The 27,602-nt window shown below is 36.5% G+C and overlaps 1 protein-coding gene across 1 annotated transcript in view; it reads left to right on the plus strand.

The window, feature by feature from the left end:
* LOC121063868 (ankyrin repeat and sterile alpha motif domain-containing protein 1B-like) overlaps positions 1-27,602 on the plus strand; it is a 269,342-nt gene that overhangs the window by 139,205 nt on the left and 102,535 nt on the right. Inside the window, exon 11 of the mRNA XM_040544776.1 lies at positions 15,857-15,993. Within this exon, the coding sequence (XP_040400710.1) occupies positions 15,857-15,993 (137 nt within the window). The remainder of the gene's footprint in view (positions 1-15,856; positions 15,994-27,602) is intronic.

The following is a 27,602-nucleotide window of genomic DNA, read 5'->3' on the forward strand; positions in this document are numbered from 1 at the left end:
ATCTTAAAATATCTTCGGTTACTATGAGGGATTTATTTCAAAGTTGGAATTTTTTAGCATGTTACACCACTTAATTATGTTTGGACATAGGAACAATACTGTGTACATCTTCTGTGTATTTTTTTCAAGATCCAAGAAGTTCTGTATTTGCTCATGAGAACAGAAAAAAGAAATAGATGCAGGTGTACAACTGAATAATGTCCCATTAATGTAGAATCTTCCTGTGACTTTCACAGCCTTACACGCATCTTTTCTTAAAGCACTTTCTGGCAAGCACTAATTTGCTTCTATCATTCAGGATTTTTCTATTCATGTAAAAAACAAAACAAAACTGAAACAATAATTCGTAGTTCATTTTCTCCAGGTAAAAATCCCCAAAATGTGGACACCTCAGGAGTTCTGTTTTATCATACTAACATTTTCATACTAATTTCCTTTTTTGTGTTTTTCCAATGGCCCTATCAATTCTTGGAGTACCAATAGGATGCTTTATGTTAGCTTTTTTAGTATTCTCTTTCTTAAAGAAGCACAGTTCATCTGCATTTCTGATTCTATGTTGATTTATATTTTGTTAACAGGTATTATTTGACAAAAACAGATTTTATGCAGGAAAGCAAAAATCAAGCATCAGCATCTCAAAAGACATGAGAGAACTGAGAAAACAGGAAGTAGAATTATTCAGTACTCTGTTTGTTTTTTCATACTTAACTGATTCTTGTGCATTTAACCAGCACCTTTAAGAATCCCAACAGACAGCATGAAAAGAAATGAGGTTTACATGGGCTTTTTGACCCTCCCACACCAAATGGTATTTATACGTTAAAGATGTGCAGAAATTATATATATATATATACATAATATATATATATTATTTTTTTTCCACGTGGGTAGTTTGAAAAATAAGATTGAGTGAGTGTGATATACAATGGATGCTTTCATGCACATAAATCTGGAACCATTACTAACTTTTTCAAATTATCTCCATTGCAAACTTAGACCACATTACTAAATTTTAATAACCCAAATGTAATATTACCCCAATGTATTATAAAGGGAACGTCAGATAAACTCTATTTACTTGTATTAAACAAACTTATATTTACATTTAAAAAACAGATTAATTTATAACTGTTTTTGCTGAAGCTATGCTAATTTGCATTGCCTGTACCCCTTTCATTTATTATTAATGGTGATCCATATCAGCTATTCTATTTTCCTTACGTTGGACTGAAAGCCTATAACTACTAAGTGTATTCCATTAGCTTTCTTCTAGTCTGCTCAAATATTATCACTATTCTAAGCCCCATTAATAACTAAGTCCAGCACCATTTGTTGAGATAACTTCCTGCCAGATCTTTATGAATTCTTGTATATAAATTAGATAGATCCATTGATTAATTTTTTTTAGCATTAGTACCTCTCATTTATCATTCCCTTTGGATGAAAACATATTTTCATGTGAGTTTCTGTTTGATATTTAGCGAAGATATTCCACATTTCTACTGTTTTTATAATACTAGTTCTCCTGCCACATCCATGAGTAATGTGCAGCAAGTTGGTTTGTTCTATTGACCATTTTCCCCACTCCTTTATGTCCTCAGCGCAGCAGATTTTTATTCAAATAATTTATTTAAATAATTTATTTATTTATTTTTGTGGGAAAATAGCTTTACAATCATAATTAAAGACTTCAGAATGCATATGCACAGGGGGCTGACATAAGCCACTTCAGTTCTTACATATTTCAGCTTTAATGTACTTTCCTTTACAACATTATCATCCTTCTAAGAGGTTGTTAGTATATAATTAAGATAATTGCTCCCTATCATATTCTCCTCTAGATAACGTCTTTGATAACATCCTTAACAATAAAATGTTATTAAAAATACCATGTCATTTCTGAAATTAAAGCACATGGGAACGACTGATACCATGTGACCAGTTCATTGTCAAATTGCATGCAGGTCTCCACCTATCCAATATTTTCCAATAAACGTATTTATATTGTTAAAATAATTCCACTTTCCAGAGGACTGGCATGCATTTTCTCTACACAGAGAAAGAAAAAGGCTGCTGCTTGACATATGCTACGCATTTTCTCATGATTCATTAGTTATTATTCATTGAAATACTGTTGAAAGAGAAGTTAGCTTTCATAGGAGTTTTGGACAATTTTTGCAAATGAGTGATGAAAGTATTTATCATCAAAATGCATATGTACTGACCAACACAGAGCTTCATCAATCCCAGTGTGATTATCATTTAGCATGGTGTCATTATACACTGGACTGCTTGCTATCAGACAAGAACATTTATTTCAAATCTAGACAATAATTCAAAGGAACATAATTATTTTGAGGTATTCTGCATTTTAAAGCCCATATGCAAATCTATTTATCAGTATTTAATGTTTTCTTTGTTAAATAGTTATTGGTTCCAGCATCCTTTGCAAGTAGTTTTGAGTAAGGGATGAAATATACACGTACCATATAAAACATATTCCATTCTGATAAGTAATTCTACACTTCAAAATGCTCCTTGGATTGTTTTATAATTGAGCAGATATAAATAACTGTCCCTCTTATAAGTGACATTGATTTTATAGATATGTAAAGAATAACATTGCTGTAAACTCCATTAAATTGCTAACAATAGCAGTAATAGTAAAACTATAATAATGGTTTAATTTGTTTACATTTTGTGTGCATCTGGCATGTTCTAGAGAAATATCATCTTTTGTAATGGGTTTAGAGAGATCTTCAGTAGGCATTTAGCTCATATTATATGCCTCCTAGTGCCCCTGTGGATTTTCTACAAACCTTTTATTTAATTTTCTACAAACCTTCTCAGATTGAATTTTGCTCAGTTTAGAACCTGAAGGGAAGCAGTTATTTTGTACTCCATACTTTTTATTAAGTTATACTCAAGAGTTTGCACATTCTCCTATTTTGCATTAGGATGAAACTGAGTCCTAGAATTTGAGAGATCCAGTCCTCGAGAGTCCATGCTTCACTGGGCTTGTGTCTATAATGCTGTAAAGTTCAAGTATTATAAAAAGAGCTAAACTTTTTTTTCAGAAGCTGTGGTGGGGAATTCAGTATAGGCATGCCTTGAACTGCGCAAAGAACTCTGCTGTCTTTTGTTATAGATGAATTTCTCCACTGTTTTGGTGTCTCAATGTCCCATGATAAAGCTGTTTGACTCTGAACAATTAATTAGACACTGAAATATACATATCTTAAGATCATCTAGGCATTCTCAGCTGTTGCAGAAAATTATGACATTAAAAATACTCCTTTTCTCTCCTGCTGTTTTTGTATATTTTCAGGCTTTTTTGATATTTTGTATTAAAGTTTGTAAATTTAGTATACAATTTGTTAGGGAGTGCTCTGTAACTAGCTGTAGATGAGGAATAGAAAACGTGTAGTCTACAGTTGCCTTACAGCACAATTATATGATTGCTTGCAATTTAGGGATTAGATCTGATAGCAGGGTGATCCCTGCAATTTCTGTGGCCTATAGTAGGGCACTTATATGGGATGTGGGGGATCAATCAAGCTGAGAACCCTAAGTACCAGACTATGGTACGAGTGACTACATTTGTATCATAGCATGTAAGAATGCTTTTAAGTATTGAGCACGCTTCTATCCTAGCTGCATCCTAGTTCTATGTCATGCCAAGATATAGGCACTCAATCTCTGCCCTCTCTGTCAGAACAGAGGGGTGAGCTCCAGTGGAACCTGTGAACTAAATGGTCAAAAGATCAGGCTTATGGAATACCTGCTCTGCACACTTCGTGTTTTTGTTTGTTTGTTTGTTTTTTTCTACATTAACGTTTCTTGCAGACAAGCAACAGGAGCTCTGTCCTGCTCCAAGAATAATTTCTGATGAAAATGCCCTGAAAATGAAAATTTTCCCCATGAAAATCAGTTTTGATTAATCAATTTTGATTAATAAGTTTTCATATGGCAAAAATAATTTGTCAAAAGATTCCCAACTACCTCTACACAGCATTCATATGTCAGTTTGGTGGCTCTGCTAACAGATGTTGAAGTCTCTGATATGTGTTATGAATTTTTTAAGTAAACTTTTCTACTAACTTTAGTACACTTGGAAAGCAGAAATCTTGGCATAGCTTGCTAAATGTTGTTAAAATCAAAATATTTGCAGAAATATTAAGCAATTACTAAAATAAACCATTTTTGTACATAATGAACACATTTGTTTGTTTTGTTCAGTGTCAGAGATGATTAAAAAATAGAAAAACATTGATTCCTAGTGAAGGTAGTGTTACATTCTGTAAAAAAAATAAAAGATTTTCCCTCCTGTTTTAAGTTAAATAAATAAAAAAAAAACTCATTTACTTCCATTTTCTCTGCTTCTGTCTCTCTTTCTGCATCTGCTAGTCCTGATGGCAGTATGTAGCTTGCTGCCAAAAAGTTTCCCTCTACTGCTTTGCAGAGATTTTGGTTTTACTCATTTATATCATTTTCATTTTTGTACAGGCCATCTCAAAGGCAAATTTGAAGTGTGCAAGAAATGTAGGGTTTTGCTAAATATCAAAATACGATGGGAATGGGTTTGCATTGCCAATCCACATATGTATAGATACAGCATATTTTTACTAACAGCCAGTGACAGAAATCATTTTCTACTTCAGACAGGATATCAAACTACTCTTTTCCTTTTTTCCCAGTATAACTTCAAACACTGCAGATTTGGAAGAACCCATAGGAAAGAATGTTTTCACCCTTGGTTGCTTTATTGTTCTCAAAAAGCAGAAAAGAAAATTAGAAGGATCACTTCATATAATTTTACTCCAGAGCAAAGTGCATTATTTTTTCTATAATATTTTCTATTACTGTATGCAGTTATCTGTTCTGGATGAGGATAGTAAAACCAGCTGTTAGTTTCTGTTCTCTCCACTGTAGCTCCAGCTGTTCAGTCCATTCCATTTACTTTCAGATAATGATTCCCTCCCTGCTAGAAGATATTTAAATAATTTAGTACAATTAAAATCATTTTCTTACCAGTAATACTGGGATTGAAGTTAAATTTCTCTTCAAGAGCAAGTCTATTACTTCAACATCTCTTTCTGTCCTATGTTGTGAAGAAAAAACATCAAAACTTTCTGTGACTATTTCGTAAGTAAAGCTAGCAAGAAATATTTTTTTCTGGTAAATTCTATAGGTTGTCTTTCAGAGTTTGTATCATCCAAACTATTAAAACTTTAACAAGGATTTGCTATGGATGGATTTCTTAAAAGTATTAAAGGCCTTGTGAAGCCCTTGCAAACACAAGGCAATATGTTTTTTAATTGCTTGCCCAACTCCTAGATATCAGCCTTAGAAACACAGTGTGCAATGAATTTGTGACTCATATTCACATGGAATAATAACATTTGAAATACAAAGTTTGTGGTGGTTATGAGTTCTGGCAGTAAAACTGACAGGAATTCTGTGAATTCTGCCTTTTGTTGCTTACCCGTTGTCCTGTAAGAACTGTATGTGGGGAAAATCAGAGTAAGCATGTTATGTTTCAGCCAGGAGGAGCAGGTTTTAAAACCCCAGTTTTACTGCTACTGAAATGTGTATCCCTGTTACTTCATTGTCTTTTCTGAATTTGGAACATGAAGGTATGGTTCTTATGCGAATCATAGAATCACAGAATGGCTTGGGTTGGAAGGGACCTTGAAGATCATCTAACTCTAACTCCCTTGCCATCAGCAGGGATGCCACCCACTAGATCAGGTTGGCCAAGGCCCCATGCAACCTGGCCTTGAACACCTCCAGAGATGGGACAGGTTAAGAAGAAGGTGAAGAAGGTTAAAATTGAGGAATTTTGCAGCATCAGGAGCAACATGTATGCGATCACACTTTGCAGATGATTATTTAGAAATTGTTTGAAAATTAAAAAAAATAAAAATTAGTGCTAAGAATTAGGAAGATACACCACGTCTTTGCTGCATTGATGGTATGATTTCCTGTCTTAAGTTTACTTTGGCTTTCCCCTACTCCTGGCCCTGATGGGAGAATTCAGCCAGTTCTATTTTCTCTCTAAACTAGGAAAGACTGACAATTAAAGATGGTCTGAAGAAGAGCAGAAGTGTTTAATTCATTCAAAAAAAGAAAAAAATGAAAGAAAGAAAAGAAGAACAAAAGAATTCCAGTGCAATTCAGTAGTAATAATTTGTTGAAGTTAAAGACTGAAAGTTAAGGGATGTTAACTATTTTTAAGCCATATTTTTCTCCATCAAACTTGGAAAAAACAAAAAAGAAAAAAAAAAAACATACTTTTATCTAATTATGATCTCTCATTTATTATTACTGGTTGGATGGCATCAGGTACTTCATTTCTGACCCAGTTTATGTGAATATTTCTTCATGTTTGGATATTCTATTTTGGCTCTATTTCAAATGGGCCAAAGCAGCATGATGTAGAAATTTCAATTTATTCATTGGATATCAATAGCAAATACAAATAGCATGCTTTTTTTTTTTTTTTTTTGAAAAGTTGTGTGTGATCTTTATCATTCTTTTATATAGTTAAATGCAGCTCTTAAAAATTCCAAGGATCTATGCAAACTCCATAACAAGTGTGGTTTCTATAAGAAATGTAGCAGGTTGCACTATGGGAACATTCAATAGGAAGAATTTTAAGTACTCTGCAAAGCTAGCAGATACTTGGATAATATAAAACTAAACTAAGAAGATAAAAACAGTGAAGAAAATTGCAAATTGTAACACCAACTAAATTAAACATGTTGAAGCGTATAGATGATTCAAAACACATAGTAGAAGTTGCTATGGTAAATATTGCTTTTTCAGTTGGAAGGTAGGCTTAATGCTATGCAATAAATAAGTTCATTATAACATTTCACCTGAATTTCCTCCGATGGAGGAAAATTATTGTGTGAATATTAATAAAAAGGGAAGAAATTTAGTATTTTTCAGAAGAAAATGTTAAGTGTAAATAACAATAATTAAAAGTAATATATTACAAAATTGTTTTGAGGTTCCATTATAAAGAAGATCTGATTTGGAAATTCAAAAATAGGATCAAGGTTTTTTTGTTTGTTTGTTTGTTTTGTTTTTTGATTACTGAAAACTCTAATTCTGTAGCGCTTTAGTGTCACAAATTAGCTGTTTGTGCTTGGAAATTGGGTTGTATTACTCCAAAATTATCCACGGTATTTCCTTTTTCTTTCTCAAATCACGTGGATGTTATTGGGGCAACATATTGGACTAGATAGCTGATTTGCTTTGTTACAGGTGTTTCCATACTGCTTTCAAAATTAATAGCAGAGATTTTTAAGATTCCCTGCATTCTGACTGTGTATCAGGTGTGCACACTACCTGCTGGACAACTTCTTTATGGTTAATCTGTATACTCTTACTATCGATAAAATATACATTTCTGGTTTGGAACAAAATACTTTAAATATATATTACATGCAAAAATGTAAGATTTCCAGAGTTAAGAGTTGAGCCAAAGTGAGAGCGAGTGAGTTGCTTGAATATTTACAAACCTTAGATAAGAACATCTGGATATTTAAATATTTATAAATAAAATTTCTAGCTCTTTGGCTTTTAAATGTTTGGTTTTATGACTTCAGTGTTTTATTAGAGAGCCATACTAACTAACTGATACTTCAGAAGAAATGAAGCTTATGAAAATGTAGTTTTGTCCATAAATTGCATTTCCTTGTAATTAAAGATAGATGCATATTGGGAGGTTTATCTTCAGGACTGCTTAAATTATTTATTAACGGAACTTGTGGCTATCATTAGTATTATTTAAATGATTTGAAAGTACTTACTCTGATCACATATGCAGTTTATATTATGAGCCAATTTGAAAACATAGCTTAACTCACCTGTTGACTACAATATTTGCAAGAGTAAAGTACTTTCCCTGCACAGCACAGTTTGGATGTTCTCTTTGGATTATAGAAGAAACCTTGTGAAATACTAAGTCATGCAAATGATAGCATTCAGGGTCATCTCACTGGTGAGATAAACTTAATAGTAAGCATGAAGATCGCCAATATGGATCATTATTTGAGGGCGGGGGAATTGTTTTACAAGACTACTAAGCTTTCTAGTTTTTAGTGAATGACTGAAATAAACAAAAATAATTTTTTCACCCATACTTAGACCTTGGGCATTTCACTGAACTTCCACAAACATGAAGACTACATGCTGAGACAACACAAATGTAGCGATCTATGAAATATCTGTTGTAGACTATACAGTCATTTCACTACAAAACTTTTAAACATGTGAAACCCAACAACAACAAACAATATAACAAAAAAATAAGTATATGGCAACTGCGTAGTGTTGTTTTTGAATGCTCAGTTAGACACCAACAGCTTACAGAGGCAGTCTCAAAAGGTTACACAGGAAATGGTGGAAATCACCCATCATCTCTCATTAGTATTTAATGAGAGATGTTATTCCAGACAGTTGCCTGGTATTACAAGGGTTATGCAAGCTTGAAGCAGTTCCAAAGTCTATTTGTGCAGGTGGGTGATTAGGGGAAATAAAAAGTTGATAACAGTCATACCAAACTCTTGTGGATGATGCAGAAACAACTAAACAGACCCCCTGTTGCCACTGGAATGCACTTCACTGCTAATTAATTCCAAACACTATCCTGAAATAGCTGCCACATCCAAGACTGGACTAGTTATAGCTTCAAGTGCTTTCAGCAAGACAGTTGCAGATATATATTTACAATCCTACTCAGAACAATGGTTATTCAGGTTTAAGTGTTCAGGAAACAAAACAAATTCAAAAGAGCAAATTCAAACAGCTTAGTCCAGCTGTTCTCTGTATGCATCCAGTTTAGCTACCTACCGACTCCATTATTCAGTATTCCATCTGCTCTTTTGAAAATTCTCCTGTAATGTTCATTCCTTGAAATCCTGAAATACATGGCTGTCTTTATCCGTAGTTCCTAGATTTGTGCCATGTTGAATAGTTATCTAGGAGAGATTTACTTTGGGGATTTAATCAAGTTAGAATAATTTTAAAGTTGAATCCTATACTATGGAAAATTGCCTAGTTCCTCAGTTGGGGCTACTTTAGAATGTGCATGTCTTTGTTCTCCGTCTGACAAAATAGGAGATTTTCTATTTTTTTTTCCAGGTTTTCTCCTTGAACTGCAGCACTTAATTTTCTTTATGCAATTGCTGTGAATCTTTGCAATAGATCCAGGAGTTTCAGGAGACATAACGCTTTTATCTCACATGCTGTCCAAGAAATCTTATACGTGGTAGCCCTGTATCAAATCAGGGGAATTCCTACTGTTTTGTGATCTACTCTGCTCAGTTTTGGGTCTTTCACTGTTGTCTTCTACCTACTTATTGGTGTATGCTCCTGCCTTGTAAATTTACTACTGGTGGAACCAGTAGTAAATCCACAATGAATGAGCTGAGCCTGAATAGCACTGGCTTCATAGAAAATTTTCACATATATTGTTTTAGGACTAACACTGAAATCTGTTGATGGGTATGTTGTAAGGTAATGGGGTGATTCTCCTTGCTGTCCTTTAGAATGAATTAATTGAGTTTTAATGAACCCTCTGCAAGCCTCAGTGAGTTCACCATGCCCAAACTCTCTTTAATCCCACAGAATCAGATTCATACCATTCTTCACGTGGGCCTGGTACTCTTTAACCCAGTTAGAGAAAGCTTAGCAATGGTAGGAAAGATTCCTTGAGGCACAGTTTGGAAAAGTTTCTTAGCCTTATCCTCAGCACAATCCTATATTCCTGCTACTGCTTCCATATTTTTGATCATCTATGGAAGCAGAAAATACTGGCGTATCTGTCACTCCAGTGTATTTACAACTGACAAGTGTTCTTCCATTCCAGTTTATGAAGATTTAAAGGACTAGATGATAACTGCCATTCAGGTGAGATCCCATTATTGAAGTTAAAAAAAATTAGTTCTTATATCCATGATGAGACCTATGTCAACTTGTTCATTTCTCAGCCAGTCAGTGAAATTACCCTTTCTGGTGGCCATTACCTCTGCGAGGAGACTTATGTAAATTCATCTACTGGTGACTGATCCTCCACAAATAGTACCATTTCCTGGTATCTTCTTTTATAATCTTCCAAGATTTCTGTTGAGGCTATGACTGATTTCTGTCTGAGACAGATGATTTGTCTGATGACTTAATGTTCCTTTCAGAGCTTTATGCCTCTTTATAATACGTTTGATGTTAAGAGGACATATAACATATACAGACAAAGGCATTCCAACAGTTTCTCGCTGTATTTTTTCTAAAGACAGACCCAAAATCATAGATATTACTGGATTAGATGAGTGCTGTTCTAACAGTTTTCCAATAGGCCATCAAATTGCATCTGCTAGAACTGATCAAGCTTAGATCTGTCCTGACACCACACTAAAAAGCATTTTGATCCCATACAACTTCAAGCCATTTGGATCTTTATTCACATTTTTGCATTTTCGCAATGCTGGGATCCAAAACAGATGTGGGGTTTTGGCCCACTTTCATATTTAGAACATAGCATGAAATCATCTGCACTGGTGCACCCCTGGCCTGCTCACTGGCAGGACAGAACAAGAAGCTGAAAAGTCTTTGGCTTAGTGTAAGCCCTGCTCTGCAACAATTAAAACAACAGCGTGTTATCAACATTATTCTCATCCTAAATCCAAAACACATCTCTGAGGAGGAAAATTAACTCTATCCTAGCTGAAACTAGGACAGCAACTCTGAAATTCAGTTTCTGATTTGCTCAAAATTTTGAGAAAAAAATAAATGCTATTTCTTTGGAAAGCAATTTAGTTACCAGCATATAAACACAGAAATTTAACTTTAGACCCTAAATTTCTGTTCCAAAAATTAGTCTTATTAGATAGACATATATAACACATTACATCACTACATAATGTACTTTTTATTTCATTCAGAAATACTTTTTGTACTGAAAGGTTGCATTACAAATGAATCACTGAGTATTCGTAATGTCAGCGGTAGTAGACCAATGTTTCTTCCTGTAAAAGGACTGATTGATTGTTACATAATATCTGTTGTGTCAGACACGATCATAGAGTATATTCATAGTTTAAAATATTTTTATGAACAAGATTAAACTGGGTAATAGATAAAACTGGACACACACAAAAAAACAAAAAGCATCATTGTTCACAATTGTGTAGTATATGACAGTGTGGTGAAAAATAGATTTTGTGAGGTGTTTGTCTTGCTGCTTCCTTCCTCCCTTAGCATCCTCATAAACAGGTGCTGTAAAAAATAAACATATCCCATACTAAATGACTTACAAACTTTTAATTTGTTAAATTTCAAAGAACCAATTATGTAAATTTGTTCTTGTTCAATGCTATTCAATTTCTTTTTAGCATTTTCTTGTAAGAATAGATAAATAACTGTTGGTGAAATATGGAATAACAGGAATAGACCAATAAAAAGCTGATCTGGATTTAGTGGAGTTGATTCGATATTCATGTTTTAGTATAACTAAGATCAATCCACCTGTCTATTAATCAAAGAAAAAAATATCTGTAATTGAAATAATGCTAGTGTGGCTTGAGTATAAGAAGATTTTTTTAAATAACAGTAAGAACAATATGACCTTTAACTTCCAAGCTATGTTGTGATTTTTATCTACAGTCTTTTGATGTGTAAGGAAAAGGCTAGTAAGTATAGACAGATTGTTTCTCTTTTGCATGAAGGACTACATTATTGTGACCGTTACTGTTTACTTCTTCTGTAAATACTTCAAAAATTGGGAGAAATAGCAAACAGAATTTTGAGATGTATTAAGATTTGAGGTATGGAATCCTGTCTAATCCTGTAAGAAATTTAAGAATAACCGTCTTTTTAGTATATCCATCAGATGTTTAATGGTAAATGTGATCATGACAGTATGGTAATGCTTTCTGTCCTTTAAAACCTCATATGCTGAACCAATCAATATACAAACAAACCAACCAAATTAGTAAGATTTGCCAGAATGTAAAACAGCATAGCTATTTTTGTAGTCCACATTATATGAGTCCAGTTAATCCAAAACCTGAGTTTATCTAACCTCTTTAGAAACTATTTTGTTTATTCTGAAAAAAAAATAGAAAAAATAACATGATATAATTTCTTTATTTTTTTTCTTTGCCTTCAGTAACCATTTTTCAACATCAGACTGACTCCAGTAACATAATCCCTGTGACAGTCTGTCGTGTATGATGGAGGCAGGAAGGAATATTGTTAGAGCATACTGCATTTCAGTAATTTTAACTGCCAGATGATCCCTGGAGCCTGTTGTTATCTGACTTGTACAGAAACATCTCTTAGCTTATTGTAACTTGAGCCTGAAACTAGAAGAGAATGACAGCCATAAATACTTCCCTTTTGGCCCTGCACATAGCACCTGTCAGAAACTCGGTACTGTAGCTAATCTTTCATAGGGAAATTTAGTAGGTAAGATCTTTTTGAGATAATAGGATGCAATAAAACTTCCAGTGATATTATTATGGTTACCTGAAGGAAGGAAAAAAAATATGAACACATGATTATTATAGCATGTAATTACAGAAGAGGGTATATTTCAATTTATTCTTAATGAAACAGTGAGTACTGTATATATAACCAGAGAAGTCCTCCAAATTGTTTGCAGTAGCTAATTTGATGGTGATATTCTCTCTCTGATGGAGCAGACCCAGGTAGTAAATCATTATTGGTTGCCTAATGGGAAGATCCTACTGTGAAAATAAACAGCTGTCCACAATAAAGAAATTGTTTACAAGAAACCATTACATGTCAGATGCTTTATTCCCTTGAGAAAGGACTGAAGGCATGAAATATTGAGCAGTTGGATTTTTTTCTGGGATGTTTATTTCAAAGAGAAATATTGTTTTTATTTATTTATTTTTGTAAAGCTTTATTTTTAGATTCTAAAAGCCAGATGCTTTGTTGTATTACCACTTCATTTTCCTTGGAAGGAAAGACTGTAACTACTATTTTTTGAGATTTCTGCATATTATGTATGTTTCTGAATTGGTTATAGTTTATGTATACGCTGTAGCTCAGAAAGTTTTTTCTCATCTCTGTCTAAGGGGCATACAATAGCTCTGCCTCCCTGCATGAGTATCTTCCAATAAATCTTCATTCCAAGAATTTCTCTTCCAGTTAGTTCCACACTTCTCAGTTAGGACTGTATTTAGGGGCAAAACCTAGTAGTGACCTGTCATTGAACAGGATCAACAAGAAGCTCCAGATCCCCATGGAAAACAAAAAGAAAAAAACAACAACAACAACAACAACAACTTATTTATACAACTTGACCTCTCTTACCTCTGCAGTATATTTAAAAAGTGAGTAAAAAAAGCTGAGGTGAGTCAAGGGCTTAAAACAGAATGAAAAGGCAGGCAGAAAACTGTGTTCCTTACCACCAGCATCAATCTGTCATTCTAACTGTCTGGCCTTTGAGAGAGGCATCCTCAAGATACTTCCCCATCTGCAAGACTTCCTGATTTCACTTTAAAGGCTTTCATGTGCTAAATAGCTAAAGGGCAGCTGTGCTTAAGCACAGCCACACAGGCTTTACAGCGGAAGAACAGTAACAGAAACCCATGGACTGCTAAAGTACCAGGGAGGTTTTGTTCCTTATAGGTTTAGATGTTTGATCGAGACAATCCTTCTGTTTGTTTTTTTCACACAAGTAAGTAAATAAGTAACTACACTAAGTACACTTCAATAGACTCACATGGAACGTTTATTCCTCTAGAAGTTATTTCTTAGCTTCCTAGGTGGCTCTTGTATTACTGTGTGTCTTGGCAGCAGTATAATCTGTTGTTTGGGATCTCCATACACAGTGCAGGGTTTTCTCAAAGAAAGTTTCTGATTCCCCAGTTGGGGAGTTTAATTTATAATTATATTTTATGAGTCTTTTTTCCATAGAGTGAAACAGGATATTATTTCATATTCTGGAGCACAAAAGGATGAGACTATCAGCTCAATTTAAATGCTCCTAACATTCCTATTTAACTTTAATCCTCACTATGGGATTTCCAAGCAGTATGGAAAGGCCTTGGTGGGGTGTTTTCCTGTCAAGTCCTTACCAAAAATTCACTAGTACATGGCACTGGAGCTGGCTTTGTTTATTTGTCTATTTGGAATTTGAGTTTTTTCTTTGGAGTGGATTTGCCCACAAAGTGAAAGGATAGACTGGTAATCCACCTCAATTACAAATAAATAGGCTTTCATCTGTGAAACCTGCAGGCTCACAGACATGAGGTTTGAATGTAATCATCATCTTATTGCGGAGCTGCAGGCAATATAGCACATTGAGGAACTTGGCCCACATGTCTTTGTGACCCAGAAAGAAAGGTACTCTATAAATTTTCAGACTCGTAAAGACCACCATGACCGTGCCCAGGCAATGGAGTTTTTCTGGAACCTGAACCAAACCATTTCTTTAATAATACAGTTCTAACGGTGTGAAGTAATGTGGAGCTTTTGGCCTCCTGCTGAGTTCTTCTGGTGCTTGGTTACCACCACAGCTGGGAAGTTATGCCTTACTTCTCAGTCCTCTCTATCATCTGACCTGTTTTTCACTAATTTTACTTTACATTGTTCCAACTGCATTAAGAATGTTTAAAGTTAAAAATGATATTCTAAGTCCCTTTAATGGTTCTTTACTGTGCCATAAAGTGATAACAGTATCACAAAACATTTCTGAACAGCTGTTTCCCAAGTACCTGGACATATGTGGACATTTCTATGCCAGCTGTAGGTTATCTAGATGAGATACTGCTAGAAAGGTGGCTACTGTAGCGCAAAGCTCTATGAAGGATGAAGATTTCATATGAGAAGCTGAATATGTTTCTGTGTAACTAATTGTCAATGATCAGTTATGTTGCTCATGGTGTTCAGGAAAATTGTGAATGACAGCTACTAGCATGGTCTAAGTCAAGTATGTGTTTCAATAACTCGTTGATTTGGGTCTTATGTGTTAGGATTTACCAGTATGACAGATGAGTTACATTAAAAAGCCCCCTTTTAAGTCACTGCTGTTATAGTGATAACAGTTGGATTCACAATTACTAATTCAAGGTAACAAATATAAAATATCTGTGGGGTTTTTTTTGGTGCTTCATTTTACTTAAGTATTAAGAGAGTGCTATATCCTGACTTAACATAGAATGAATCATAGAATCATAGAATGGCTTGGGTTGGAAGGGACCTTAAAGACCATCCAGTTCCAACCCCCCTGCCATGAGCAGGGATGCCACCCGCTAGATCAGGTTGCCCAAAGCCCCACCCAGCCTGGCCTTGAACATTTCCAGAGATGGGGCATCCACAACTTCTCTGGGCAACATGTTCTAGTGCCTCACCATCCTCTGAGTGAAAAATTTCCTCCAAAATGTATGCTTTAAATGTATGTATCCTCCTAAACGTATCTATTAAATGTACGTATCCTCCTAAATGTATGCTTATCTTCTCAGAAAGAGCAGTCAGGCATTGGAACAGATTGCTGAGGGAGGTAGTGGCATCACCGTCCCTGGGGGTGTTTAAGGAAAGGTTGGATGTGGTGCTTAGGGACATGGTTTAATGGGTGATGTTGGTGATAGGGGGATGGTTGGACCAGATGATCTTGGAAATTATTTCTAACCTTAATGATTCTATGATTAAAAAAAAAGCATAGATATACAATCTATTCCTTACCAAACGCATTTAAATTTCAATAGTTTTTTTGAAGTTGAAATAGTGTTCCAAGTAACGCTTTGTTTTCAAAATAATTTTTGATTTTAAAATGTATAAAGTATTTGTAAGTTCACATGAATGCTATTTTTATTCACAGATAATGCACCTCAGGTAGCAATTACCGCACCAGGATCTGGTAACCATAGAAACAGCTCTACAGGCCCAACACCTGACTGCTCTCCTCCGTCACCAGACACTGCACTTAAGAACATAGTAAAAGTTATACGTCCTCAGGTAGGTGATCACCAAAAGCATCCTCTTCTTAGTTGTACTTTTCATGTTAAAAGCAGGATCTGCTGCATGTATTCTAAGAGGATGTTGTTGCTAAACACATATATAGATCAAAGACAGATAAACAGAATCTAAAATATTTTCTGTGCTTAGGAAGCAGTCTTGATAACAGGAGAATGTAGAATATTTTATGAATGAGCCCAACAAGGCACAGAGATATCAGTACATTTTTATTGCAGCATTGATAATGAATGAAATCTTTATGCAACTTTTTTGTATTTTTATATACTATTGGTTTTCTTCCATGTTTATGTTCTGATTTTTTTTTTTTCTGCATTGGTGGTGCATTACCTTTACAGGTTTTCTTCCCTTTTTATTTCTCTCTATTTACATAGTCCCCTAATATTTTATACCTTCATGAGGTTACATACATTCTTTTATAGGATATGAAAATTGAGAAACAATACTAGCTATATACATATTCATGTATTGGTAAACAACATGCTTTAGCACATTGAAATCTAGGTGCCCTCTTGTAGTTCTTCAAGGAGTACAACAATTTATGAACAGGTCAGTGGGACACACTTGCATTTGAAGCAGAAGGGTAGAAATATTTCTTATAGCTCTTGGTCCCTAGCAAGATCATGCTGTAAAAAAATTCTTCCTAGTGCACTATGATAGCAATTTCTTTCATGCTAAAGGAAAAAAGAAGCTATTTGTCTTAATTTGGAAGTTTTAACATATTTCTTGATATCCTTGGCCTCATCTCTGAGATGTCTTTAAAATGGATAAAACTTAGAACTTGATTCAGCAGTGTAGCAGTAACCAGGCTAGAAGAGGCTATTTTAGAATCACAAGATTGTATAAGAATATAGGTCAGAAGAGACCTCAGGGTTACCTAGCACCCTAATTAAATAGGTCTGCCAAAGTAAGCTGTCACAACTAGACACTGAATTGACTAATTGTGAAACTTCATTGGCATGAATCTTTAACCAGAATAACTTCTATTCTTCTCCTACCCATTACTGGGTTCAAATGCAACCATCTGTTCTTCATTGCTGATCTGATCTCTGCCACTAGGCCACTGATGCTAGTGGATCCAGGCTTTGCATCATCAGTACGGTGCTGGCATGTTGCTGGCACTTGTGTTATCTGAGAAGTAAGCTGATGGATGCATGGTATTTTGGTAAGAATTATATAAGGCAGATTGTTTGGGTGCTGCATAAGTGAACACGTTACTGTGATGGAAGCGGGCCTTCTTTTCAGTATTCATTGGAGCATGCAATTCAGAAGGTCTTAGAAAATTGAAGTTAATTGCTAGGTGCACCTGCCATTCCTCTCTGAGGAGCTGTTAACATCCTATGGCTGAAACTGTCAATGCACAATAATTCTAGCCACTGACTGGTGCAGAGCATCCCTCTGTGACACTGCAGTAGTTCGGGTTCCCCATCCTGGTTTAAATCTAGATTGCAGGGGGTCTAAAATAACGGCTTCTTCTTTTCTCTGTTTATAGTTCTTTCTAGTTTTGCTTGTTCCTGTAGTCTGTCTGTACCTCCCACCATACATCAGTATAGTACTAAAATGCCTCCTTTCCTCTAAACTGTTTTTTTATAGTAGGCGGCAAGCAAACAGAAAGGTATTGGAATATTGTTGGAACAAGCTGTTGTGTGATAGCTTATTGAAAATAGCATTTAAAAAGCTGTTTTCATCATGATATTGCCAACAGATGGACCCAGAACACTGAATGGTGATGTTCTCCTGCTAGTTAACTCTGAATGGATTCAGCAGATTCTGGGGGGCTATTTTCAAATTTAAATCATACCATTTACTGACTCCCAGTATTCTCATCATTCTGCAGAACAAAAGCTAGCTGTGCAGTATATATGATCAGAACTTCACCACATTCAATAATCTCTGTCTTGTGTGGGCCTACTACCTGTGCTGACAACAGTAGAAAGGCACATGTAGGCTGGTACTTAATGTACATTGTAAATCTATACGCTAATATATAGAGAAGCTGAATGCACTACAGCACTACAGCATTCACATCCCATTGTTTCTCATTTCTCTGTGTGTTTTATAGACATGCTTTCAGTATTCCTTTTCTTTTTCTTTTACTTTTTTTTTTAACCTATTTACTTAATCTCCTCCCCCAAAATATCAACCCAAGAATTTAGACAAAGAAGTTGTAGATTTGCAATGTGATGTTTGCAAACCGTTAGTGTTAATTCTGCCAGAGTATTTAATTCCTTTATTCCATGCCTTTTGCATTAATTTACATTGCAAGCTCTTTGAAGGTTAATACAATGGGTTTCTATTCTTGATTGACCTCTCACCACTCATGTAAAATTAATGAACAGCGATACATAATGCATACAAAGTAATTTTCTGTTGTCTGCCAGGGCCTCTTTGCACATTTTTAGCAAAATAAACAGACTTTAAATAGTTGCATAACAAGGATCACATACATTTCCAAACCAGCTTTCACTCTTTTCCCCTTCTCATACATCTTGTGCATCCAGCACAGGAAAAGGCAGGTGAGTTGTCCAATGAAAGGTAGAACTGGGAACTAGCAGCAACTAGCTTTGCATTGGGCAGGCTTTGGTAGCTTCGATGAAACTGCCAGTGGAATCTGGTGCTTCAACATATATTGTCATTTTCACTTATAGCATCACATTATTTTCCTGGAGGGTTGTGCATATAATATTACCCCCAGTAACAAGGAACACCATGTTAACTACTCTCTGTGATATGTATAAGCAGCAGCAGCAGAGACCAAAGATTCCTGCCTCCCAGAAGGCTGGTGGGGACAGGTGGTGGCAGAGAGTAGAAAAGAGAAACCTGGAAAGCTGGGCTTGGAGGCACCTAAGACTGTGTGCCAGGTCACGTGGTGGCAGTGTATATACATGCTTCAGCACATGAGGGATTCTGAATATATTCCTATATATGTGAACTTCAGCACAGCACAGTGGCCTCTCTGCTCTCCTCTTCTAGAAATTCACAGACCAAACACAGCTGGGCTGGGGGCCCTGACAGCTACATCTGCTACGTGGGGTCCCTGAAAAAGGAGTGAGGCTGTGATGCTGCACTGCCAGCCCATGGGGTGAAAGTACGATGTCTAGGAAGTATGAGACAGGAACAATCTTGTACATAAAGAGTGAATCCTGAGAGGTCTGGATCACGGAAAGTTAAGGGATTCCTCAGACTACACAGAAAATTTGGTTTTTCCTTCCAGTTTTCCCTTAACCTGGCCTTCAATTCACCCCTTATATTAAAAACATATCCTCACAAAACCTGTCTGGAAATTTCTCTTTTCTTCCCATCTTTCACTACATTTTTTGCAATTAATCCTTTCTTCAATTAGTTATGATGAATTTTGAGCTGAGAAGCCTGCAATTTTTTGTGACTCTACCACTTGTCCCTTATGAGATCCCACTGCTCTCTAAAATCTATCCAAAACTCTCTTTGGGTATGTCTCAATTATTCAGTTCAGTGTGCTATTACTAAAACTGTAGCCCAGTTTCACTGAACTGGTGTTTCTCCCTGGCACAGTGCAGCACCCTGGAGAGAGATTAACTCAGATCTCAGAAGCAGCATTAAGTTCACTGCCACAGTGCCACCCACCTCTACTGCTCCAGTCCTAAAGCTAGCTCATATAACAGTAATTCGGGATCTGTGTGCTATGTTGTCTGTGCACCTCAGCTATGGCCTCTACCTGTGATCTAGCATTTTGCAAACATGTTTTTTGTTTTCAGATTTTCACAGGGTCTGTAAGCTTCTGCCACATAGTGCATAGGTCAAAAAAACTCTGAAAGAGGTTTTGTTGAAAATTTATATGCATGCAGATAAGTATATGCAGCTAAGAAACAAACAGAATTTAGTGTTTTGAATCACTTGATACCTTTTTCCAGATTGTCCAGATAAATCTTAGTAAGTTTTTAACTCACGAATTGCTGTTTAATGAAGACTTAGATAAAGTAATACAGTTGCAAATTAAAGACCCGTGCCTCTGTGAGGTATACTAACAGGACGTGGGAGAAAAAATAATAGATGTGGTAGGAGACCAAGCAGGTTAATGCACTAAATAGAGTCCTCTGAAAATTTAGGCTCTCTTCTGATTTTTAATGTAGATACATTAGCACATATAGTAAAATATAACATCTTATCAGAACTGGAATTTTAGAAAGTGATAGTAAAATTGAGTATTCTAACATAATTCCTATAGCTTTCTGTCTAGATGAAGCCTGAACAAAGCTGGGTTGCATATGAAGCTTCATATATTTTTAGTATTAATCATAGAAATGAATAAGACTGTCCTTATTTTTACTTACTTATATAAATTATTTATTTGTATCTATTACTTATTTCAGCTCCATTTGAACAAATAAGCTATATACATAGAGCACCTTTTTTCCTAAGAGACTGTTTCTTTTGCTGGTGCTGTTCACTTGGGAGTCATTGGCTAGCTGTCGTAAAATTTAATTCTAACTTTTCACCTTTTAAATCCTAAATTTATTAAATGTGATCCAGCATTTGCATATTCTCTTGTCTTCATAAGGTACGCTTCAAATGGTTAACTGTAGGTGCAGCTTTTGATGTTGAAATGTGGATTATATAGAAGTGACCTGTATTTTATCCATCATAAATTACTGCTGTCCCCATTTTATGTGAGGCAAACCTCCTAAGAGTGTTGTTTCAGTAATGTAAAGAGGACTTCTGATGGAATAACAAAGGAACAGAGATTTTCTTTATCTCATTCTTGCCTTTTTAATTCAAAGATCTGCAACTATCTACGTAATTTTTTTTTTGGGGGGGGGAGGGGGTTGTATGTGCTGTCTTTATATATATATATATATATATTTTTTTTTTCTATTCAGCTTTTTAAACCTCTTTAAAAGGCTCTTTAAACAAAGTTACAATTCCATCTATGGTTCAATGTGTCCCTCTGGCTAAGATGTCTAAGAGTATAATAGAAGATAATAGTTTAAATGTTAGAGAACAGAATAAATTGCCTCACTTCTGAAAGCAGTCATAGAAACCTTCAGGATATCTGTAGTCTCTGATAGGCCTATCCCACCTGTTTGAGTAAGGTGTGCCTTGTCTACAGTACAACAATTTCGTGCATGTATAGGTCAGCCTGGTATACTTATTCACGTGTAGTACATCTAGGCATAAGGAAAGATAGGGACTGTGATGTTCCACCCCCAGTGGCCTGGGCATGAATAGACAGATCATTCACAGGACATGTACTCCAGAGCCTCTCCAGCTGACCTAAAAATTGGCAGTCACTTATATTTAAGGAAATTATGTCTCATCCTTTTTGCAGTTAGGTGCAGGAAGTCCTTTGAACTAATAATAATAATAATAAAGCATACATGTATATAATTTCAGCCAGCTCTTTAAAACCACTGTTCCAGAAAATGACTTTTCCCTATGGTGAAATAATCTTGTTTCCTCTCCCATGACCCTGGCCAACTGCAGTACCCTCAGTTCTTCCCAAACCATCTACTGGCCACTATTGCAGTGTTTCAAGTTCTGCTACCAATGTTCTACTTTGCCCCATTTCTCCTGTACTTCTGACACCTTCCTATGTCACCTATCCATTTGTCTGACCATCTGAGCATGTGGCTCCTCTGAATACATGCACATACACGTGGCAGCTCTAATGGCTTTTGCTGATGGCAATCTCAAGGCACAATTTATTTTTTTTAGTGGAATTTTGTAAGTGTGTGCAACAAAGATTGGATAGATCAAGAACAGAGTATGTTATTCATTACGAAGATAATATTAACAAAGTGGGAATATTTCATTATTATATTTGAAAAAGAGTGTTTGAATGTTCATTACCTTGTAGAACCTTTTAACTTTCTGCTTTGCGACCCTCGTCACAGCTTGCAAGATTAGACAATATCAGTGAAATGCCCACTGAAGGCTATTGCATCCGTGCACAAATGAATGAGAACTCTATTATGCATTTACTAAACGTGTTTTGCAACACAAAAATACAAAAAATACTGTTACACAGTAAGTTCTCAACACTCACCTTCTGAATGAGATCACAGGACAGATGGGGGACCTTCTTTTCTCCTACGAGCTGCTTTCTGTGCTCAGCCTAAGCTACCATGCACTCAGCCAGCCAGGGAATAACCACGAATATCTCTTTGGAGAAGTACTGCTCATGACACGGTATGTTTCCAGTTCAGTTGCACACTCCATGTTTTCGTGTGTTTTGCTGCTGGAATTCATACAACCATATGCACTGTCCATGCTTAGCAGGAAAGGGAAAGATGACTTTAAAATATTTTATTGAGAGTTAGGATTTTGTGGGGGATAAACCCCATATGTCAAAGCTAAAAACCACCCCTGTGTACATGATATTATGAAGTCTGGACTATCTTTTAAAGGTGCAGAGCATTCCCCAAACCCACTAAAATCTGAATGTATTCTGTTGTCCACAGATGGACAGATTCATACTTCATCTCTGTCTGGTCTGGAAATTTTTCCTGCAATACATAGTGTTTTCAAGGTTATATAGATCCATTAAGGCTGCAAGCACTTAAAGGTAGTTGACAGCAGTCAATAAGGTTAATTCTAGGTATGTAGATTTTTCAGAAAATTATCTCTAAATATACTTTTTTTTTTATAAACCTTTAAAGTGTCTATGCAAATCCACTGCAAACAATTTGATATCTTCTCATTCTAATGATGTTGAAACGAATAAACAAAGAAGCAAATAGATAAATGAAGTTCCTAAGCAGTCCTAAAAAACAAAACAAAGATGGAAAAGATTTACTGTCAATGCCATTACGATGTGATTAGTAATTCATATATGCATGACTGAAAATAGGACAGACATGATAAAATTCTGTTATTTCAGAATACTGAGTACAAAATACAAAAGAGGATATGGTTAGAGTTGCCTTACAGGATGGATTTTTTTTTTTTTTCTGTATTGCCGCACAGTTAATGGGTGGAAGACGTAACAGCTCCAGAGGAGGATATTTTCAAAAAATTTCCTCAGAGGATAATGGATACTTTGTGATCACTTAATAACAACTTTAGCCAAAATATTATTAAAGAGATGCATTGTAAAATATCCCCTTTGTCACGTAACTATAAAACTTAATTCTATTTGGACTATTTTAATTAGAGCTGAGATAATATGAAAATACAAATACATCTACCCAAGACACAGTACTAATGAAAATAGCAAGCAGCATGTGTGAGTGCATTAAATCACAGTTCAACAACGTATTGAAGCACAAGACTAACTTAATGCAGAAAAATACTCTTTATTTTAAGGAGTGTTATGCTTTAAGAATATTACTTCATTTTCCTGGTGAAATTGGTCGTTTACCTCGAGAACTTCTCTTGGCTTAGTTTCCTGGTTCAATATAAACATAAATGATACAGAACAATTGAAAATTTTTCATATCTGAATTTGTAACAGTCCAAGTTGGTGAAATACTGAGTGTAAAGATTGGATACTGAATGGTAGGTATGTACTTTGACACTAGTAAATTAAGCAGTGTCAGAGAATGTCTCTGAGCTCTCTAAGGTAGTCATCTATACTATATGTTGCATTCTTAACACAGTCTTTGTACAGTTATGGTCCTGTACAATTCCCTCTCTCCAAAATTGTCCATTGTTGGGCCTAATTTGGAATTTTAATGGGCCAAGGTCCCTTCCAAGGAGGCAGATTTTTTTTGCAGACCCTTCTCTGAAAGTTTAATAGTTTTAATAGCAAGAGTGTGAACTAATCCATACCAGTTGCCCTGCCCTACTATATATATGTTTGGAGATGGTAATACGTTCAAAATTATGAAATTTAAAGCCTTATCTACAGTGCTATAATGGATAGCCACCAGATTTGTAGCATTTTCCTTTGTTTCTATGTAGTACCGGGCAGTTTTGAGCACCTTACTTACTGAATAATCTTTTATCATCATCAGAAAATGCACCACATTTTCACACATGCATGCTATCTGTAGCATGCAACTTAAAAAACAGCTATCACCTTGACCCTTCAAAATTTGTGATATGCAAATGTAATGATATACGTAATTTTCATAATCTGTGGCTCAAAATGGGATATTGCTAACAGTTGAAAACTGAGCTTTTCTTCCTTTTTTTTTTTTTCTAAAAAAAAAGGGCCTTACAGCATCCATTTTCCAGGTGTTTCAGTGAAGATAACATTTTCTTATCTTTAAAAGCTAGAAATTTATATAAATGAGGAACAAGACATACTTCTTATTTATCAAAATTATTTTTCACCATTTGGAGCTCATTTCAAGCAATGTTTTCTAGGATAGGAATAATGGAGTATCTTCAAATTTTAGTCAGAGAGGGAAACCACTGCAAAAGTGTTATGGTTTTTAGTGTTAAAACTACTACACCTCACAACCCACAGCTGCGATATGGTTGCAATTAAATGGAAAGTAAAAGCCAAGGGAAAAGGAAACTGGGAGAAGAACCATTCTTCCCCTTATTCATTCCAGTCTCACTTGTCATATGAGACAAGACCAGAGGTAAGATGGAAGGTGGCAGCAACCCCCCGATGTTCAGTAATGTACTCCAGTGGAGGACATCTAAAGGAGGAGCTAGCAAAACATGCACAGAGAACAGAAACACAGAAACAGAAAACACTGTGCATATATGGTACCTAGTCACATTGCATGACTTTCTAGCCACAGAGAAAAGAGCTGTGTATGTGCCTTGAATGTGCCTTGATGGTGAGATGATCAAAGTGTGCTGATAGGTCATGGAGATTATTGTGAAGAAGTATGCACTTTCTGCTCATGTTGGATGGAACAGGTGTCTTTCCCTAAACAGAAAATCAACCAATTTTCTAGTACTTTCATAGTGCCATTAAAAATTAACTTAGTTTTAAAATGTGTTATACTATTAGTAAGGGATTTACAGTTCACAAAAAAAAAAAAAAAAAAAAAAAAGGCAAGAAAAAAAAACCTACAGTGAAACTATTTTATTTTTATATCTGTGTGTGTGTTTTTCTAAATTCTCATGATCTTGTAAGCTCCCTGCTGTGGCTGCTTGGGATATATATGTTCCAGCCACTGTGTAATTTCTGCCTTCTACTCTTAAACTAAATTAAGATGTTGAGAAATAAAAACAAGAATGTCAAGATGGGTGTTGAAAATGCCTATATATTATTTTTAATTGTAGTTGTACGTGTAATTTAAGATAAGATTATATGAAATGAAGTAACAGAAGACTAGATTACCTTGTTAAAAAGACAATGTATCTTCAGCTTGTTTAACATAGTATTTTGAGGCTTGACAGAATAATTTATTCAGGAGTACAGTAGCAATTCTGTGCATTCTGTCACTTTTAGGTGACATAGATTAATAAAAACCAGATCCATCATAATCTCCAGATTTTGCAATTTCAAAGCTACTTGATCATTGGTGATGGATGGTGTCCCTTAGGGGTCTGTCTTGGGACAAGCGCTGTTGAATATCTTTATGAACAACATAGACAAAGGGATCAAGTGTACTGTCAGCAAGTTTGCAGCTGAGTGGTGCAGTTGATACAACTGAAGGAAGGCATGCCATCGAAGGGGACCTGGACAAGCGAGAAAAGTTGGCCCATGTGAACCTAATGAGGTTCGGCAAGTCTAAGTGCAAGGTGCTGCACCTGGGTCGGGGAAATCCCAGACATGAGTACAGACTGGGAGAAGAATGCACTGAGAGTAGTCCAGCAGAGGACTTGGGGGTTCTGGTGGACAAAAAGCTCGACATGAGCCAGCAGCATGCACTTGCAGCCCAGAAGGCCAACTGAATCCTGGGCTGTATCAACAGAGGAGTGGCCAGCAGGTCAAGGGAGATGATTGTCCCCCTCTGCTCTGTCCTTGTGAGGCCCAACCTGGAGTGCTGCATCCAGGTCTGAGGCCCCCAGCACAAGAAGGATGTTGACCTCTTAGAATGAGTCCAGAGAAGGGCTGTGAAGTTGGTCAGAGGGCTGGAGCAGCTGTCCTATGAAGAAAGGTTGAGAGAGCTGGGGGTGTTCAGCCTGAAGAGGAGAAGGCTCCTGGGAGACCTCATTGCACCTTTTCAGTACTTAAAGGGGATTTATAAAAGAAGTTGAAGAGAAACTTTTTGCTCAGGCAAACAATGACAGGACAAGAGGGAATGATTTTAAACTAAAAGAGGGGAGATTTAGATTGAGTGTTAGGAGGAAGTTCATCACTCAGAGGGTGGTAAGGCACTGGAACAGGTTGCCCAGAGAAGCTGTGGATGCCCCATCCCTGGAGGTGTTCAAGACCCTTGGCAACCTGATCTAGTGGGTGGCATCACTGCCCATGGCAGGGGGGTTGGAACTAGATGGGCTTTAAGGTCCCTTCCAACCCAAGACATTCTATGATCTTAGTTCAGATCCTATAAACCAAGTAACTTTCGGCAGCATGCTTGACTGATGAGAATTAATCAGGCCTGCTGATTTCTGCAGATTAAAACTGAGTGACCATCCGCCAGCAGGATGCAACCCCATTTACCACAACCCTTTGAGCCCTGCCCATCAGTCAATTGCTCACCCATCGTATGATGTTTTTGTTTAGCTGTATGCTGGACTTTTTGTCCACTAGGATCCTGTGGGAAACTGTGTCAAAAGCTTTACTGAAATCCAAAAAGATCACATCAGCTGGTTTCCCTTGATCGACTAGATGGGTGATCTTATCACAAAAGGAAATCAAGTTAGTCAAATAGGACCTACCCCTCGTGAACCTATGTTGGCTGGGACCAATGACTGCATTGTCCCCCAGATGCGCTTTAATAACTTCAAGGATAATCTTCTCCATAATTTTACCAGGCACTGACGTGAGACTGACAGGCCTGTAGTGCCAGGGTCTTTTTTCTTACCCTTCTTGAAAATTGGTACACCATTTGCCAGCTTCCAGTCTACTGGGACCTCTCCAGATTCCCAAGACCGTTGAAAAATAATTGAGAGGTCCCGCAATGACATCAGCCAGCTCTCTAAGCACAATGAAATGAAACCCAGTTTATTCCTCATACTGCGAGTGTTTGTGTAGAAGCAATTCAAATGCACCTCACTGTACGCAATACCTCGTGGAGCAGACCGAAGGACCTCACTAGCACACGGTTCCTCTGATTCTAGCACGCCATCCTTTAGCTTATCACCGGCAGGCCTGGTTTTATCCATTTCCCCCTTCGACTCTAGTTTAAAGCCCTATCTGTCAGCCCCGCTAACTCCTGGGCAAAAATCCTTTTCCCCTTCTGAGAGAGGTGCATTCCATCTGGTGCAGGCAGGCCTGGTGTTGTGTAGACCTTCCTGTGATCAACAAACCCAAAGTTCTGCTGGTGGCACCAGTCTCGAAGCCATGCGTTGATGGGCCGAGTCTGCCTGTCAACATTGATCCCTCCTATTGGAAGGACGGAGGCAAACACAACCTGTGCCCCTGATCCTTTAACCAGTCGCCCCAAATTCCTAAAGTCCCTTTTGATCACTCCTGGACTTCTCCTTGCTACTTCATCATTACCAGCCTGAAAAACCAGTATCAGGTAGTAGTCGGTGGGCTCTACATGGCGAATGACTTTCCTGGCAATGTCTCTTACCCAAGCCCCAGGGAAGCAGCAGAC

Source organism: Cygnus olor, chromosome 1, assembly GCF_009769625.2.
Source record: "Cygnus olor isolate bCygOlo1 chromosome 1, bCygOlo1.pri.v2, whole genome shotgun sequence".
In the NCBI taxonomy this organism is placed as follows: domain Eukaryota; kingdom Metazoa; phylum Chordata; class Aves; order Anseriformes; family Anatidae; genus Cygnus; species Cygnus olor.